This window comes from Fringilla coelebs (assembly GCF_963513975.1).
Source record: "Fringilla coelebs genome assembly, chromosome: 3".
In the NCBI taxonomy this organism is placed as follows: domain Eukaryota; kingdom Metazoa; phylum Chordata; class Aves; order Passeriformes; family Fringillidae; genus Fringilla; species Fringilla coelebs.
The window spans coordinates 37,253,791-37,269,525 of NC_140030.1; the positions used below are offsets into that span (position 1 = coordinate 37,253,791).

The following is a 15,735-nucleotide window of genomic DNA, read 5'->3' on the forward strand; positions in this document are numbered from 1 at the left end:
TGTATTAATAATGGTGATATCATACAGCTATGCTATCATTTAAATATATACAAGATTTTGGGCTCATCAACCAGTCAGATCTTTTAAAAAAAGTCTTAGAAATTGCGCTTTACTAAAGGTTGTGGTTTAGTGCAATTTGGGATGTTTTGAAAGTATTGTAGCACAAAAGGAATTCAAGTGTGAACCCTAAGGTAGATATGATCCCAGTTGCTTCAATAATTTATTGCCATATTAACAGAAAAATTTCCAGGGACACAACACCAAACATGCCGTTGATTCACAAATAAACAGTCAAATATCTTGCATTACCCGAAGCTCCAAAAGAAAGCTTCAAAAGAAGCATCTTGTAAATCAAGCAGAACATAGACCAATTTGCTTGTGAATCAGTTTCTGGGATAGAGGTAGTTAAAAAGATTTTTACACATTCACTGTTAAAAACCTCCACATTGCTCTGATTCAATGATCTCATATGTTAAAATTTATAATTAAGATGCAGCAAAACTTGATGCATAAAAATAAAGGTATTAAGCATAGGAGCACTCAGTTTATTGATATTATCCTAGAACTGAGACTGCAAATGTACAGGTATGTGTAAATCACTATGTGTTTATAGTTTCAGAGAGAAACTTGTGAAACTAGCCAGGTAGATGGGAAAATGTTGGATGGATGGCACTAAATCTGCTACTACCTTGTGGTAAAAAAATGAAACTGTTTTTAAGCCACAGTTATAAGACACTTCTCAAAACTTTATCCAAAAAAGTAAAGCCAAGAACATTATTTATTGTGGCAAAACTGTGGCAATTCCATAGTCAAGGTGGAATGGAGTGGGTGCAGAATTAAACTGTAGTTGGCAAACAATTTGCAAGGTGGGAAAAAGTCATCTTTATTTGTAGTGGGAAGAAAAGAATATAAAGCTACGGGCAGTTATGAAGTACTGTGGTTTACAGGTGAAATAAATATCTCTTAATCCTAAAATAATCTCACATTTGCATCTTTGACCAGTAATCATGAAGTCTGAATTAATTTAAAGGCTCAGTAAGTAGAAAGTAATGACAAACTTCTAAGAGCTACCAGAAGAATGTGTGTGAAACACAAATATTAAAATTAGCAAAAATACCCAAAACCAAACAACAAAAGCAACAACAAAAACTAAAAACGGCCATTTCCAAAAGAAATCCGTCATTGTGGGAAAATAACATTTTTTTTCCCCCCTCAGAAATGAACTGACCATGGGGGACTGGAACTTGTTGGGCAGCATTCTTGAAGAAGTGCACATCCACTCCACCATAGTTGGCAAAATCTGGCTCACAATCCTGTTCATATTCCGGATGCTGGTGCTGGGAGTGGCTGCTGAAGATGTCTGGGATGACGAGCAATCCGAGTTCATCTGCAACACAGAGCAACCTGGCTGCAACAATATCTGCTACGACAAAGCCTTCCCCATTTCTTTGATCAGATACTGGGTGCTGCAGATCATATTTGTCTCCTCCCCATCCTTAGTGTACATGGGCCACGCGCTCTACAGGTTAAGGGCACTGGAGAAAGAGCGACAGAACAGGAAAGCCCACCTGCGGGCTCAGCTCGAGGACCTGGAGCCCATGCTCGAGGAACACAGGAGAGTGGAGAGAGAACTGCGCAAGCTGGAGGAACAGAAGAAAGTGAATAAGGCACCCTTGAGAGGGTCCCTGCTGCGCACCTATGTCATACATATCCTGACCCGCTCGGTGGTCGAAGTGGGCTTTATGATAGGTCAGTATCTTTTATACGGGTTTCGCATGTCTCCCCTTTACAAATGCACTCGCCCCCCTTGCCCTAACACGGTGGATTGTTTTGTGTCCCGACCCACAGAGAAGACCATCTTTATGGTTTTCATGAACAGCATCGCCGCCGTCTCGCTATTCCTCAACATCCTCGAAATCGCCCACCTGGGCATCAAGAAGATCCAGAAGAGCCTGTGCGGGCAGCCGCTGTGGCCGGCGGGCCCGTCCGAGGAGGACCCCAGCGCGTACAACTCCAAGAAGAGCTCGGTGGTGCCTCCGCCGCCCTGCCTGACCAGCAACGCGTCCCCGCCGCGCCCCGCGCCCGCGCCGCTCCCGCCGCCGCCGCCCGCGCCCGGCGCCCCCGCGCCGCCGCCGGCCCGGCAGCACCGCGGGCAGCTCCGGGGAACGCCGCCGCCGCGCCGCCGGCACCACGGACAGCACCAGCCGCCCTCCTCCAGCAGCGAGGAGGCGCCGCGGGCCGCCCCGGCGGGCGGCGGGGCGGGGGCGGCGGGGGCGGCCACCGCCGCTCGCCGGGCGCCCCGCAGGCAGAGCCGGGTGAGCGCCTGCCGGGATCTGGATGAGGAGCGCGGCGACTCCCCGGACAGCGGGCACTGCCCCGGCACCCGCAAATCCAGCTTCCTCTCCCGCGTCCTCACCGGGAGCCGGGCGGGCAGCGACAGCGAGAGCACCGCCTCCCGCGGCGGCTCCGGCCCCGGCCCCGGCTCCGGCTCCGGCTCCGGCTCGGAGGGGAAGCGCCGCGAGGAGGGCGCGCCCAGCCCTCCGCCCGCCGCCTCGGGACGCCGCGTGTCCATGGCAAGTAGCGCCCGGGACAGCCCGCGGGAGGGGGGCGGCGGGGGCCCTGGGCACCCTGTGCCGGCCCTGGGGAGGAGGGGGCGAGCCAGGGGGCAGAACGGCTCGGGCAGGACTTCCAGCACAGCCCCAGCCCCTCGCGGCTCCCCGGACAAAGCCAAGCTCCCAAACGCTCGGCCTCCTTCTGCCGTGAAAGCAGGAATACCGGGGAATCACTGAGTCCCGAGGAGCTCTAAGTCACCGAATCCCAGCTTCTTTATACTCATTCCATCATCCCAACCCACTCGACGAGGATTGTCCCAGGGAAAACTTCTTCAGCTCCAGCCAGTGTAAGAAAGAGAAGCCAAGAATGCATTGAGTTCAATGACACAACTTCTCTCGGTTTCAGGTTTGTCTCAGAGGTGACCTCCAAGTCGAATAATTGTTCAATGAATAAATCAAAAGATCTACGTCTGAAAACCCCCACCAAATAATTGCAATGCCAGAGCCAATGACTACAGAATTGCTTTTTCAGCAGCTCCTCCTTTTCTTTGGCCGCATGCTCTAGGCTTGCTTACAGTCATAATGTTGGCTAGATATAGTGCTCGTATTCAAGAGTCAACAAGGCTTTCTTAAAAGAGGTCTGAGTTCTGGTGGCCTCAGATCACAGGTTTGGTTCTTTGAGAGCATAGAGGCTCCTTTACAATCACTTGCTGTAGCAAGCCCATAAATACCTTTTTACAGGGCATGTAATAAACAAGATTACTTCACACAATGCTCAAAATCATAGATTCTGTTCAATTATTTTTCCTCACTCTTCCTAAATAGCCCCCCTCCCCTTTTTTCCCCCTATATACAAAACAAACAAAGCCAACAAACTTCAAATCTTTTCTGGTAAGAAACACAAGGCTCCCTTACACTGCTCATCCAAAAATTGTTTGTGAGTTCCAGTTTCCATGGGGTTACAGTTCCTACAGTAAGCCAGTCAGCATAAGCCATGTTAAATTGTCACTTAGGTGCAATTTAACCACTTTCCCCTTCAATCTTTCTAATACAGGGAGAGGGCCTAGAGGCTCATCTGTTGATCTGCTGGCTTTTGATACTCAGATAGAAGGCTCTTTAAAAAGGTGAATGCAGAAAGTTATTCAAAGCAAGGCAGAATTTCAGTAGCAGTCTCTTGAGAACTCACAGAAGTTGCTTGGCAGCTTTTCTTGTGTAATGACAATGATTCTACCTTCCAGGGGAGACCTTCTGAGAAATATAGTCAGTTTGCAAAACAATGTCATTACTCTTGAAAGTAAAACTTTCCCAGCATGCTGTCTTTGGAGATCATTATGTATAGGACTTGTGCTAGCATTTTAAAATGTGACTGATGTAGGTATGCTACCTGGTGCTTCCTGCTTACAGCATGCAATATTTAAAAGTACAGGTACTTCTTAATACAACTGAGGCAAGGTTTTGGCAAATGCACTTTATTCTGGCACTGCTGCAGCATTTTTAGGAATACCGATTTCAGTACACAAATATCCTGGTGCATCATAAATGTGTTGAACCTGGGCATTAAAATTTAAATACTCTTCTAGACTGTATTCTTCACTTCCTATATTAACTATTCAATCTGGTCAAAGGCACTCAGCATTGGTTTGATTTTTTTTAATATTGGTTTCCAGAAGATGATAATTGCGTAATAATGATAGAATCACAGAATTATTTGGGTTGGAAGGGATCTTAAAGATCATCTAGGTCCAACCCTCACCCAGTCAAGGGACACCTTTCACTAGACCAGGTTGCCCAAAGTCCCATCAAGCCTGGCCTTGAACACTTCCAGGGATGGGGCATTCACAACTTCTCTGGGCAACCAGTTCCAGCACCTCACCACCCTCACAGTAAAGAATTTCTTCCTACTGAACTTACTCTCTTTCTGTTTAAAGCCCTTCCCCCTTGTCCCATCACTACATGCCCTTGCTAACAGTTCCTCTCCAGCTCTCTTGCCGGCTCCCTTTTACTTACTGGAAGGCCACTATTAGATCACCTTGGAGCCTTCTCCAGGCTGAACAATCCCAACTTTCTCAGCCTTTCTTCATAGGAGAGGAAATGTTTAGATAAAAGAAAAATATGTATGGTTAGATTATAAATCTATTGATCATATTTAAAAAAAAAACCCACAAAAGTACTTAAAAGTAGCTATATTAAAAAAAAAATCCAAATGAAGCATACAAAAACATTGCCTCCTGCTATCCGTGATTAACAGTGACTTGCAACACTAATGCAGAGAAAGAACAGATACTTAGCTTAACAGTGAATCCACATGAACAAAAATACTTTAAACAGCCAAAATATAATCTGTTCTAACCTGGATTTTACTAATCTAAACTGGGTAGCCTAAGAGAAGAATTTACGCTGTTCTTCAATTTTCTTTGATAAATTTCCCAAACTATCATCTTTAGTTCCATACTGCTTCAAGTTTTTTATTCTTCCCTCTCATCCACACCATTCTGCCAGAATTTTTCAGTAGCATTCTTTGTATTAGGTTCAATGAGAGAGGAGTATCAACATTGAAAAGACCACTTTCTACAGCTCAATAACCATTCTAGCAGCCTCCGACCAAACACATACCCATGTTCTGTGCTAAGACAGCAGGGCAACTGCAGCTGCCCACAAATGCCATCGTTTTCTTCCTAGCTGAAAGAAACCCTCAAAGTTACACAAAATCCATCCTATCTGATACTGCAAGAGTCTTCAGACAAGTCAGCTGCACTCTGTGAGTTGTGGCACTGAAAGCACCGAGCAAGTCTAAGGGTACGGTTTATGGATGCTTGATCTTCGAACAGTGATGAGCTTGTTTTCTGACCAGTATTACCAATGCCATTTCCACACCAAAACTGAATCTCTAACAAGCAAATAATAATCATTAGGGACAAATAAATGTGTTAAAAGTTACTGCTCCTTATGTATTGGACCCTGTGGATCAAACTATGAAGACCAGGTGTTGGATAGTCATTGGCTGGGTCATATGACGGGATTTTTTTCATAACTACAAAACTGCATCTCTCAAAGAGAACAGGAAATTTGTCTTAGGCCTTCCTCTTTGGAGGAAAGGTTATTTTGGACCCTTAGGAGAGAATGCATTCAATTCTTCACTGAAAGCCCCTATGAAACAGCACAGTAGGATATTGATTACAAAATGCATGCTTGGTTATCAGGATTCCTCAGCTTTTCCAGACTTCAGCTCAAATCAGACCAGCTCTATATCTAAAAGAGAAGAAATGCTCTTCCCATTGGTAGGATTTATACAGGCCAACCATGTTTGGCCACAAACTAGAAGGCTATTTAAAACTTCCTTACCTGAAATTGGTGGAGATGATGAGCCATTTTGTCATTTCACATCCAACTGCAGCACAAACCCCTGACAAAATATTTACATTTCAGCTGTTTAGTTTTACATTCAAGCCACTCACTCTTCATGTTCCTTTCAATTTCTTTCATATGGCATTATCCAAAGTTAATCGTTATTCAGACCAAGAAGCCAAAGTGAGAGAGACAGAAAATCTAAAAAACTTATTTGACTAAAGATTCATTGGGAAAAAAAATACCTTTTTTTGAGCTACTGCTGGTCAAGCTTTAGGTTTATTAGATTCTGAAGACAGATCCCCAAAACTGGACCTTCAAGCACATAACAAAGCAAAGGTGGAGAGTCAATGCATGACATGAGGGTTATTTCCAACTGATTTCATTCCGCCTAAACACAATGACAAGAGCATTGCTGACTATACAGATGAGCTGATCTGAATATAATGTTACAAACCTCTACACTGACAGGGGAATCCAACAATGCTGTACAGCTGAAGTCAGGCTATCTGCACGTCTCCAAAACTTTGGTCCTGAGGACCACAGTCAGCATGCTTTGAAGTGACAGAAAACAATTTCTTCATTGATAACTATCTCCAAGCTAATAATTTCCAAGGTTCACTTAGAGGATACATCTTAAAGAATAAACAGTATTTTATCTTCTTGGAGATATTGTGGGCACACACAAAGTTCTGCCCTAAGGCTTGCATCTCTCACCACATTTTAACTTTTATTTAAGGGGAGATACAGCTATGGAGCAAAAGGGCATCTTCTGCATGGTCCAGGCTGCCAGACTCCATTAGGTGAAGCAGGCCTTAAATGTCAGCTTTTCACACACAAAAGTGAGAGTGGGAAAAGCTTCACTGAATTTAGTATATCCATAATCATAGATCATAACCAGGAGGTGGACCCACAAAGGTGTGTAGGAATTATGCTGCTGTCCATAGGACTCTGCACATGAATTATACTCTGAGAAAAAGACCTCATAACTTGCACCAGTCAGGGTCTTGACTGGTGGATAAAATACATGCTTAAGCCTGATAAGATTGACTGATAAGATTTGACTGATGCAGTCACAGATCAGTTTATAACAAGTACAGAAACAACTTGTGCTCTCTTGAAAATAGGCAGGGCCAGGAATTACAGCCTAGAATAGGCACCTGGCTCTTGGAGCATTGCACTGAGGGGTCTTGTCTCACAGCATCCACAGGCAAGACTATGTCAAACCATTAGGACCATTGAATAACTCTCTTCTTATCTCTGAGGGCATGAAAAGCAGATCTGAGCTCTCCAAATGAACAATTAGAGAAGATGGCAGCTTTACTTCCGAAGGCACCGTTGGCCAGAATCAAGCAGTCTTCCTCCTTACCCATTTTCTGCAAACCAGGGAGTGATTGCAGAATGACCAGAAAGCTCAGCTGAGATGACCACAGGCTGACTTTCCACCTTCAGAGTGTCACAATGTCTTCCCAGTTCAATAGCTGAATGCAATAATTTCTACAGAAATTCTGGAGGCTGTCTGGTACTTCATTGCTAGCTGCATTTGAAGTCTTTGCTAGCTGCGTTTCCTGCCCTTCTAAAGCAGAGGATTCCAGTTCCATGCCACCTGAGCAGGATGTCCAGCATCAGCTCTTTTTGTTTTCTACTTATATGATAGTTTTCTAAAGAATTCTATGGTGTGCTCTAAAACCTAGGAGTTTTAATTTGATTAACTGGGATTGGGAGTATTTACACTAGATTGGCAACTCTCTTCACAAAGGCACCAACTTTCAGATGACTTGGAACAAATTATATCTGCAACCCATGCCTAAACCTGTATTAAGAGGTTATGTGCTCTACTGTGCTCGTGGTCTTTCTAGAGCACCCAAGGGTACTCCAAGAAGAGGGGGTTCTTGACATTATCTAGTGTTTGTGTTTCCTCATGAAGCCATGATAAATTCCTAAATCAAAAAACAACATTAGAAATCATTAGAAGATGTATAATGATCAGAACAACTAAAATTACTACATCAAGACTTTCATAAAGAAATCTTAGGCATTTTAGGCACTGTAGACATTTGTTTTTCAAGAAGTGCTGCATCTTCCTCATCCTCTCCTCCAGAGTGTCCTGTGCTTTCACAGTGACATTTTAGTAAGTCTGTATTTTTGGCTACAAAGTAACCAATGTATCTTTAAAAGCAAGACCCCCTTCTGATGGTGAATGAAGGGAATAAAATTAACAATGAAGCAGATGGTGACACTGATACTCTCAGATTGCAGAATTAGTGTGAGATGGGGCTGCTGATTTTATTCTTTTGCAGAGAAGAAAGTCTCTAGGGCTGAAATCCTAGTTCTGTCAAAGTTGTGAAAATTTTACAATTCACTAGGTTTGGTTTCCTTCATTGCCTTGCTCTTTTATTCCTCCATGCTGTTCAATTTTTTCCTGCTTCTCAATTCTCTATTCAGCTTTGAGCCTCTTACCCACTGGGAAAACACTCCATAGTGGGCAGGATAGGGAAGAGAAAGCCGCTGTTCAGCATGAGTGCTTGCCATCTTCTTCAGAACAGGGCATGTTTACTCAGCCTTTCAACATCGTGTAAGGAATAAATACTCACTCATTTAGCTAGCTGCTCACCTGCTCTTCCTTCTGGGGCTGCAACAGCTTGATAAGAGTGAATGTACATTGAAATAACAAACCTGATAACCATGGAGGAGTTATTTATACAGCTGAGCTCCACCAGGAAAATCTGCAGGTAGGGTAAGGAACTGGCAAAGCCCTTGTGTTCCTCTAGGATTTTTGAGACTCCTTAAAGGTATTCACATTTACACCTGCTGGTGAGTATGCTGGTTTTGTACAGTTTTTCAGTGTAAACACCTCTTTAAAAAAATAAATAAATCCCACAGTACTTGTATTTTATTCTGCCCTGGAGCACTCAGAAGAAATTTGTGGTGATGACAGCAAATATACCAGTTTTCCTGCAAAAGCTGCCTCACCACCCAAAGGTAACCCTTCACCACTTGCACAAACACAGATAAACTTTGGGTGTCAGCAGCAGTTGAATGGTAATGAGCCCCTCAGAGGATCTGTGCAGCAAAAAACAAATAAGCTGGATTTTAGAAAGTGGAACTTATTTAATTGAGTCCATTTTTGTAAGGTTTTAAAGAATTCAAAAATATACAAACCCCCTTACTATGTACAGGAAGAGCTACTAGGGTGGGTTCACTGATTTCAAACAAATTACTAAATCACGGAATTATAGAATCAGAATGATTTGGGTTTAAAAGGACCTTAAAGATCATCTAGTTCCAACTCCCACACCCATGGGCAGGGATGGGTGCCCATTGCTCCCACTAAACCACGTTGCTCAAAGTCACATCCAACCTGAACACTTGCAGGGATGGTGCATCCACAATATCTCAGGGCAACCTGCTCCAGTGCCTCATCACCCTCACAGTAAAGAATTTCTTCCCAGTACCTAATTTAAACCTACTCTCAGTTCAAAGCCATTACCCTTTGTCCTCTCACTACATGCCCTTGCTAACAGTGCCTCTACAGCTTTGCTGTAAGCCCTCTGGAGGTACTGGAAGGTGCTATAAGGTCTCCCTGAAGCTGTCTCTTCTCCAGGCTGAACAACCCTAACTCAGCCTGTCTTCACAGGACAGGTGTCCCAGCCCCTCTGACCATCCTCATGGCCCTCCTCTGGACTTGCTCCAGCAGGTCCATGGCATTCTTATATTGGGGTCCCAGGGCTGGATGCAACACTCCAGGTGAGGTCTCAGAGGAGCTGAGCAGAGAGAGAGAATCACCTCCTTCAACCTGCTGGTCACACCAATGCATTCATGTATTTATTTTGGTTTAAAATCAAGGTGTTTCCCCTCTTCCCACCCTGCCATTAGCATTGAACAAAGCCCTACAAGGTAAGTATGTTGTCAGCTAAACACCAGATTCCCTTAACGATGTATGTGCTGGGGTTAATTACAATGATAGCATTTATTTTTCTCCTTTAAGCCAATTCAGTTTCGTGCTTTCTTTCTCTTGTTATCTTTCAGAGCATGCTCCTAGAACTATCATCCATCATGAAAAAGTAAGGACATTCTAAGGAGAAGAAATAAACTAAGGGACTGAGCACAAACTGCCTTCAGCAGAGAGATGAATAGCAGATTTTTCTGTCGTCATGTTCCCCTGTCCCACCGCTGTAATGCTAAATTGCTAATACAGTTTTAAAAAGCCAACACTTCGTTCCTCCATTTCATGCCAATCCCAGCTGTGCTGTGCTCTGACTGCTGGTGTTGCTGGGTAGCTCACTCTGCAACTCAAGATTTCTATCACGTAGACTGAGCTGGATCTTGTCAGCGTGTGCTGCCAGTGCAGAAACAGCCTTGTGTCTTTGGGGAGCGTTTTGGGATGTACAACTTGTTGTGCATGCTAGTGATGTTCATATCAGAAACCAGCCTGATCCACAGAACTTCAAGGCAGCCTAAGACCCAAGGCACCGACAAGAAAGGAATAGTTTGATTTGAAAGCAACCTGGAAGGCCATGTGGCCTCTATCTCTCCAGACTTCAGCAGCTGATGAATAAAAAAACAGAGGAAACACACATGGAATCTGAAAGGACAGAAAATTAAAGAGGGAAAAAAACAGCTGAGGAATATCTGCAGCTTTTCTGCCTGTGTTAATGCAATCCTCAAACTCTGATAGAGCCTTTCCATGCTAATGTCGCCTCCTCATAGCTAATGCTTTTGGATTCAAAATTGAAACTAAGTGATATTAGACAATTTACTTTAAGTGCAAAACATCTATACTTTCCAGTTTGCTGTTTGAGAAGATCACATTGTGGTCACAAAAATCTTATTTGCTTCATAGTCTCATTAATTCATACAGAAGAACCAAAAGACAAGCAAAGCCAAAAAGAGCTCATTTCAGTTTGCTAGTACAGCCTAGCTCCAGAGGGCTGGCTTTCTGAGTTGTATGCAGACAAGGGGAGCAGCCCAAGAAAGCAGCTCTTCCACTGGTGCACCTGGAAAATAAAGCACCTTCTTCTGACTGTCCCTGATCCTGTTTCTGGCCACATACTTAAAACTGCTTTTACTTGTCACAGTTCACATTTGCTGTCATCTCGGGAGGGAATGATGCTTGGAACAAGTTTGTTTGCTATGCAGATTTCCCTATGCATAAAAATCCTCCATGACTTGACTTCTCTAAGGCAAGGCTAGCAGAAAGCAGGACTGCAGGAAAATAACTCAAGCATAAAGATTGTAGGGTTTTGGTTTTTCTCAAGAGCACATGATTTACATTCATATTCTGCCTCACTAGTAACTCATTGACAATTTGCCTGTGCATTTATTCACTATTTTAAGGCAAAGAAAAGAAAAGAAAAGAAAAGAAAAGAAAAGAAAAGAAAAGAAAAGAAAAGAAAAGAAAAGAAAAAAGAAAAGAAAAGAAAAGAAAAGAAAAGAAATACTTGAAATGGTGGCCATTAAATGCCAGCAACAACTGAGGGATGGAGAAACAGCTTTGCTAATGTACTCTGTCTGCTGCCAGGCTGCATAGACGTGGTGGATGCATCTTCTGACAGATTTGATGGGGAGGGAAACCTTAATATATGCTCAACAGGAAGATGCTGAGGTTGGTGACCAAGGGAACACGATTGATGGTCTTCTGTCTGGTGATAAAAAAGCCTGGGGATCTCCCTCTAGCAGCCTGACCTCCTCCCCATGCCACAGAGTGTCATCCCAGTGGGCCAGGGCAGGACAACTGGTCACGCCATTCCCCCCTCCCTGGGTCTCCTCCTGCCAAGCTGCTGAGCAGGCTCCCAGCTGGCATCTGACACAAGGAGAGAGGTGGCAGATGTGGGACTCCCACTGCACAAACACCTCTCCATGGGACCCCATGTCCTGCTTGTGGTAAATAGCATCTAAAGCTGTTGTAATTTCTTCTTTCCTTTCTGGCCTTCCTGCTAATGGTCCATGGCACAAGTTTCCTCTTTCAGGAGGGAATATTACAGAGATTTTTTAGCTATGTTTTGTTTCTACACAAACCTCTCTGTTTTCTCTCAGGTTTTCCCTTTAAGGGAAAAAAACCTCAGCCTCTTCCCTTACCTTCCAACAAGTACACTGGCATTTTTGAAGACCAAAACAAAGACTGAGCAGAATTGCCTTAAGTCATGCACTAGGGGAACGAGTATAGATACAGCTTATTTGATCTTCCAAAAAATCTTATTTCATGTTTGCAACGGAACACCCTGGGCTGTTCCTGCAGATCAAAGGTAACTTGGATCAAAGACTGCTAGTGAATTAGCAGTGGGACCACGTGAGTAGAAGTCTCTTCATTAGTCCAGAGATTCACCTGGCAGCAACAACCGCTCCCAACCCAGCCTCCTGCATCTCACCCGCCACCCGCGTGTTAACCGAGCCCCGCAACGTCCATTTCAGAGTCACGATGAGACCATTTACAATACATAATGATATGTCTTTATTTCATCAACAGAAATGGTGTCTAGACAAAATTCAGTTAACACTAGCAATTCAAATGAATGAAAAGGGTTGGGTGGTTTTTTTTCTTTTTTGTTTTTTTGCACAATACTGTATTTACAATGAGTAAATGACATTTTAAATTCATTAGTTCATAGCAATGCTTTCTTCCAAAAAGGTAAAAATTCTTAGTAACAGAGAGTAAGCATCAACAGCCACCTCATTTATTTATACAATAAAAATCACAAGAAACCACAGTCACCTAGAAAAAAAAAATAAAGACAAGCTTAAGAACTAGTACAATAAAATGATGCATTGAATTAAGTTACATTAATCGCATAGAATTTGTGTAAAAAGTATGTAGAAAAAACACCTGATGTAACCTGTTACAGTCATTGACCAGTTATGAGAGGTACAGAGGGTTATACAGGTAGATATGTGTGAAAACTGTCCATACTGTTTGACCTGGGGAGGAAGAGAAGAGGGGTTGCACCCCCTTGCATACACTGATAAAACCCTGTTTTGAATATGGCCTCTGAAGTTTGTAAGGCATATATAAGAGGTGCACTTGTAACCAACTGGTTCTGGAACAAACTCTTAGGACATCCTCACCCTTGAAATCAAAGGTGATGCTCGCAACTTTGAGTAAACAACCACGAAATGAACGTCACCAAAGTGTTTAGTATCATTCCTGCTGCTCTGAGGGATCCAGAGAGCTTCAGGCAGAGCAAGCGCAGCAGTGAGAACAGGACTGAAACCATGCACGTTTCTCTTGGGTACATCACAGCTGCAGGGCAGCCTGGGCAGGGGTGCCAGCCACAACCCCAGCACGGGGCAGCTGCTCCCTCCTGTGCCCACATCCCAGAGCATGGGCACCTCTGGCTGCAGGGATGAGCCCACCATTCACTGCAGCCCCCACATGGCTCCCTCCAAAGCAGGGGGAGTCATTTGGGTTTGTAGCCTGGACCATCTCTGCTTCTAAGCAATCAATGAAATCAAACACTGCCAGTTCCCGTTTCTATTTTAGGATGTTAGCTTCTTTCTGCATGCCCTTAATTAGCCAAAAGGGACGACAGTGGCACTGCAGGAACCACACAGTGACTGTCAGTTATGGCAAGGGCTCTGCACACAGTCACTTAAGTTTGCACAAGAACGGGAGCCATCTAACTGGCATTTTAGCAGTCGTTTGGTTGGGGTAATAAGCTTATAAAAAAGATATTTTTAGCATTCCTTCCTGCCAAAAAGTGATTTTGTTTGCAAAAATGGCAATATTATTAATGTGATACCTTAAAATGCTCATCAATAATTGACTTCGATATAAATAATACCTATCTTGGTGGAGTGTAGGAAAATACTGTACATTTAATCTTTGCAAGTAATGCCATTAAAATTTTGAGAATAAAGGGAATAATTATTCTACAGACCACCAACAATAGATTTTTTAAATATACACACAGTATTTGAACATATGCATATACACATATATTGTATTCTACAGCATCAGACCTGATGCCTGAGTCATAAAATACTCCAGGGAGTATTATAAATATACATATATGTATTATAAACAGGAAAATACACAAACACACACTGACTAGAATTATAGATGTATGTATACATACATACATACATGTATTCTATATATGGATGCAAAATTAACTTGGACTGTGTTGGCAGAGACAAAACTGAAATGAAGTCAAAATCTGTTGAGAAAATTTTTAACAGGAAGAGAGCAGAAATTCTTTATGTTAATAGTTTGAGTTTCACCTCACTTCTGATAAAAATAAAACTATTCCATACTTAGCAGATCCCCTCCTTATGCAAAGCCGCTGCTCATACTGAGCTAAAACATCTCAAGGCTGCCCTAAAATAGAGACTTTTAAAATGCTGTAGCCATGGGCTACAACATTCACCCAGAGGCACCTTCAAAAGCATCTCAGATCAAGGAAAAAGGTGGAAGCAGCACTCCTCGTTGCAATGGTAGAGGATGTCAAGTAGAGCAAAATATGAGCCTGTGGAAACGGGCGAATGTCCACTTTGTCTCACTGCAAAATTCACTATGGGTCTCCTACTCTTTGAATGCACCCCTTGCTCTGTCTTCACCACCACAGCAGTGGATTACAAGACACAAATGAGGATGTGGTGTTGATTCTGGAATTGCAATGCTTCACCACGCTTTCTCCTAGCGGATCAGTTTTCATTTTATTACAGGATTATAGTGATTCCAGCATGCAGATTTGTTTTATTTACTAGGCAGTCATGAAGTCACATATTAAAAAAACTAACTATATATCTAGGCATTTTAACTTCTATTTAAGCACTCTTTAGGATACAGACATGATGAAGTGTCACACTCCAGATTAACAACCACAGTATCAGCATTAATCATTTCTCTGGCAGGAGTTAATCCACTTAGCAAAGTTATGTATCTCGTTCCCACTCTGCTTTTTAAAGAGAAGTAGCAGTTAGCATACTAATCACTGTGGCTTGCTTTTGCAGCACATTTTACTTCCTTGGGAAAAAAAATAATACAGGGATTAGATCCAAAAATATAGTGCATCTTAAAAGCAGCATATACCCTTAGAAAGACATTTAATAAATTACTTATACAATATATAAAATAATAGTTTTATACTGCAGCATCAAACTCTTGACGCCTGAGTCATCACGTTAGGAAGTCAGTGATATAAATACTGGGATCTCCTGATAATACAGCCAACGCTTTTGCTTTTGTTTTGTTTGTTTTCTGTTTTGTTTTCACTTTTTTTTTTTTAATTTATTTTTTCACTACCTTTTTGTTCCAGAATCAGCTTGCAATGAGCTTTAATTGTGTTCAAGGCACCCCCAGAGAACGCAGAGAAAACAAACACATTATATAGTGTAGTACTCACCTGACAAAGCATAACAAGCCTAAATGAAATGAGGTTTCCTGGCAATACAAGTATAGCAATGGCAGAGGAAAAGGAGGACTAGATACAGACTGGACAGAGCTCCAAGGGCTCACATGCCCATGGGAGCAGAGCAGTGCTCAGCGGGGAGGATGGGGTCTCACCATGCCATTCCCAAGCAATGCCCAGCAGGAGAGATGCTGCATGTATCCTCTTTGACAAATGCAAAGAGATTCTTAAGATCACAGTGACCACTGGCCAAACTCATAGAATTCTGCAGTCAGATTTTCTTTTCGCTCTTTCCAATGATGTTTTGTGGCCATTTGGTTTGACCTCGTGAGACAAGAGCGGTCGGGTATGTAAACTGACGTCCAGGTCTGAAACTAATTCTCCCAGTATCTTCCTTTAAACGTTAGCCCAGTAACTGCTTTGAAAGCCACATGGTTCCAAATAGCAAAAAAAACTCAAAACAAAATAGAAACAAAAAACAACCACCACCA

The 15,735-nt window shown here is 42.9% G+C and overlaps 1 protein-coding gene across 1 annotated transcript; it reads left to right on the forward strand.

Annotated features, from left to right (window-relative positions):
• Positions 1 to 1,229: 1,229 nt before the first annotated feature.
• GJA10 (gap junction protein alpha 10) lies at positions 1,230 to 9,976 on the forward strand (the record flags this gene model as incomplete). The annotated part of the gene is made up of 2 exons (XM_084201629.1): positions 1,230 to 2,577; positions 9,927 to 9,976. The coding sequence occupies 2 exons, from the start codon at positions 1,230 to 1,232 to the stop codon at positions 9,974 to 9,976; spliced, it is 1,398 nt and encodes a 465-aa protein (XP_084057755.1).
• Between the last annotated feature and the right edge of the window lie 5,759 nt (positions 9,977 to 15,735).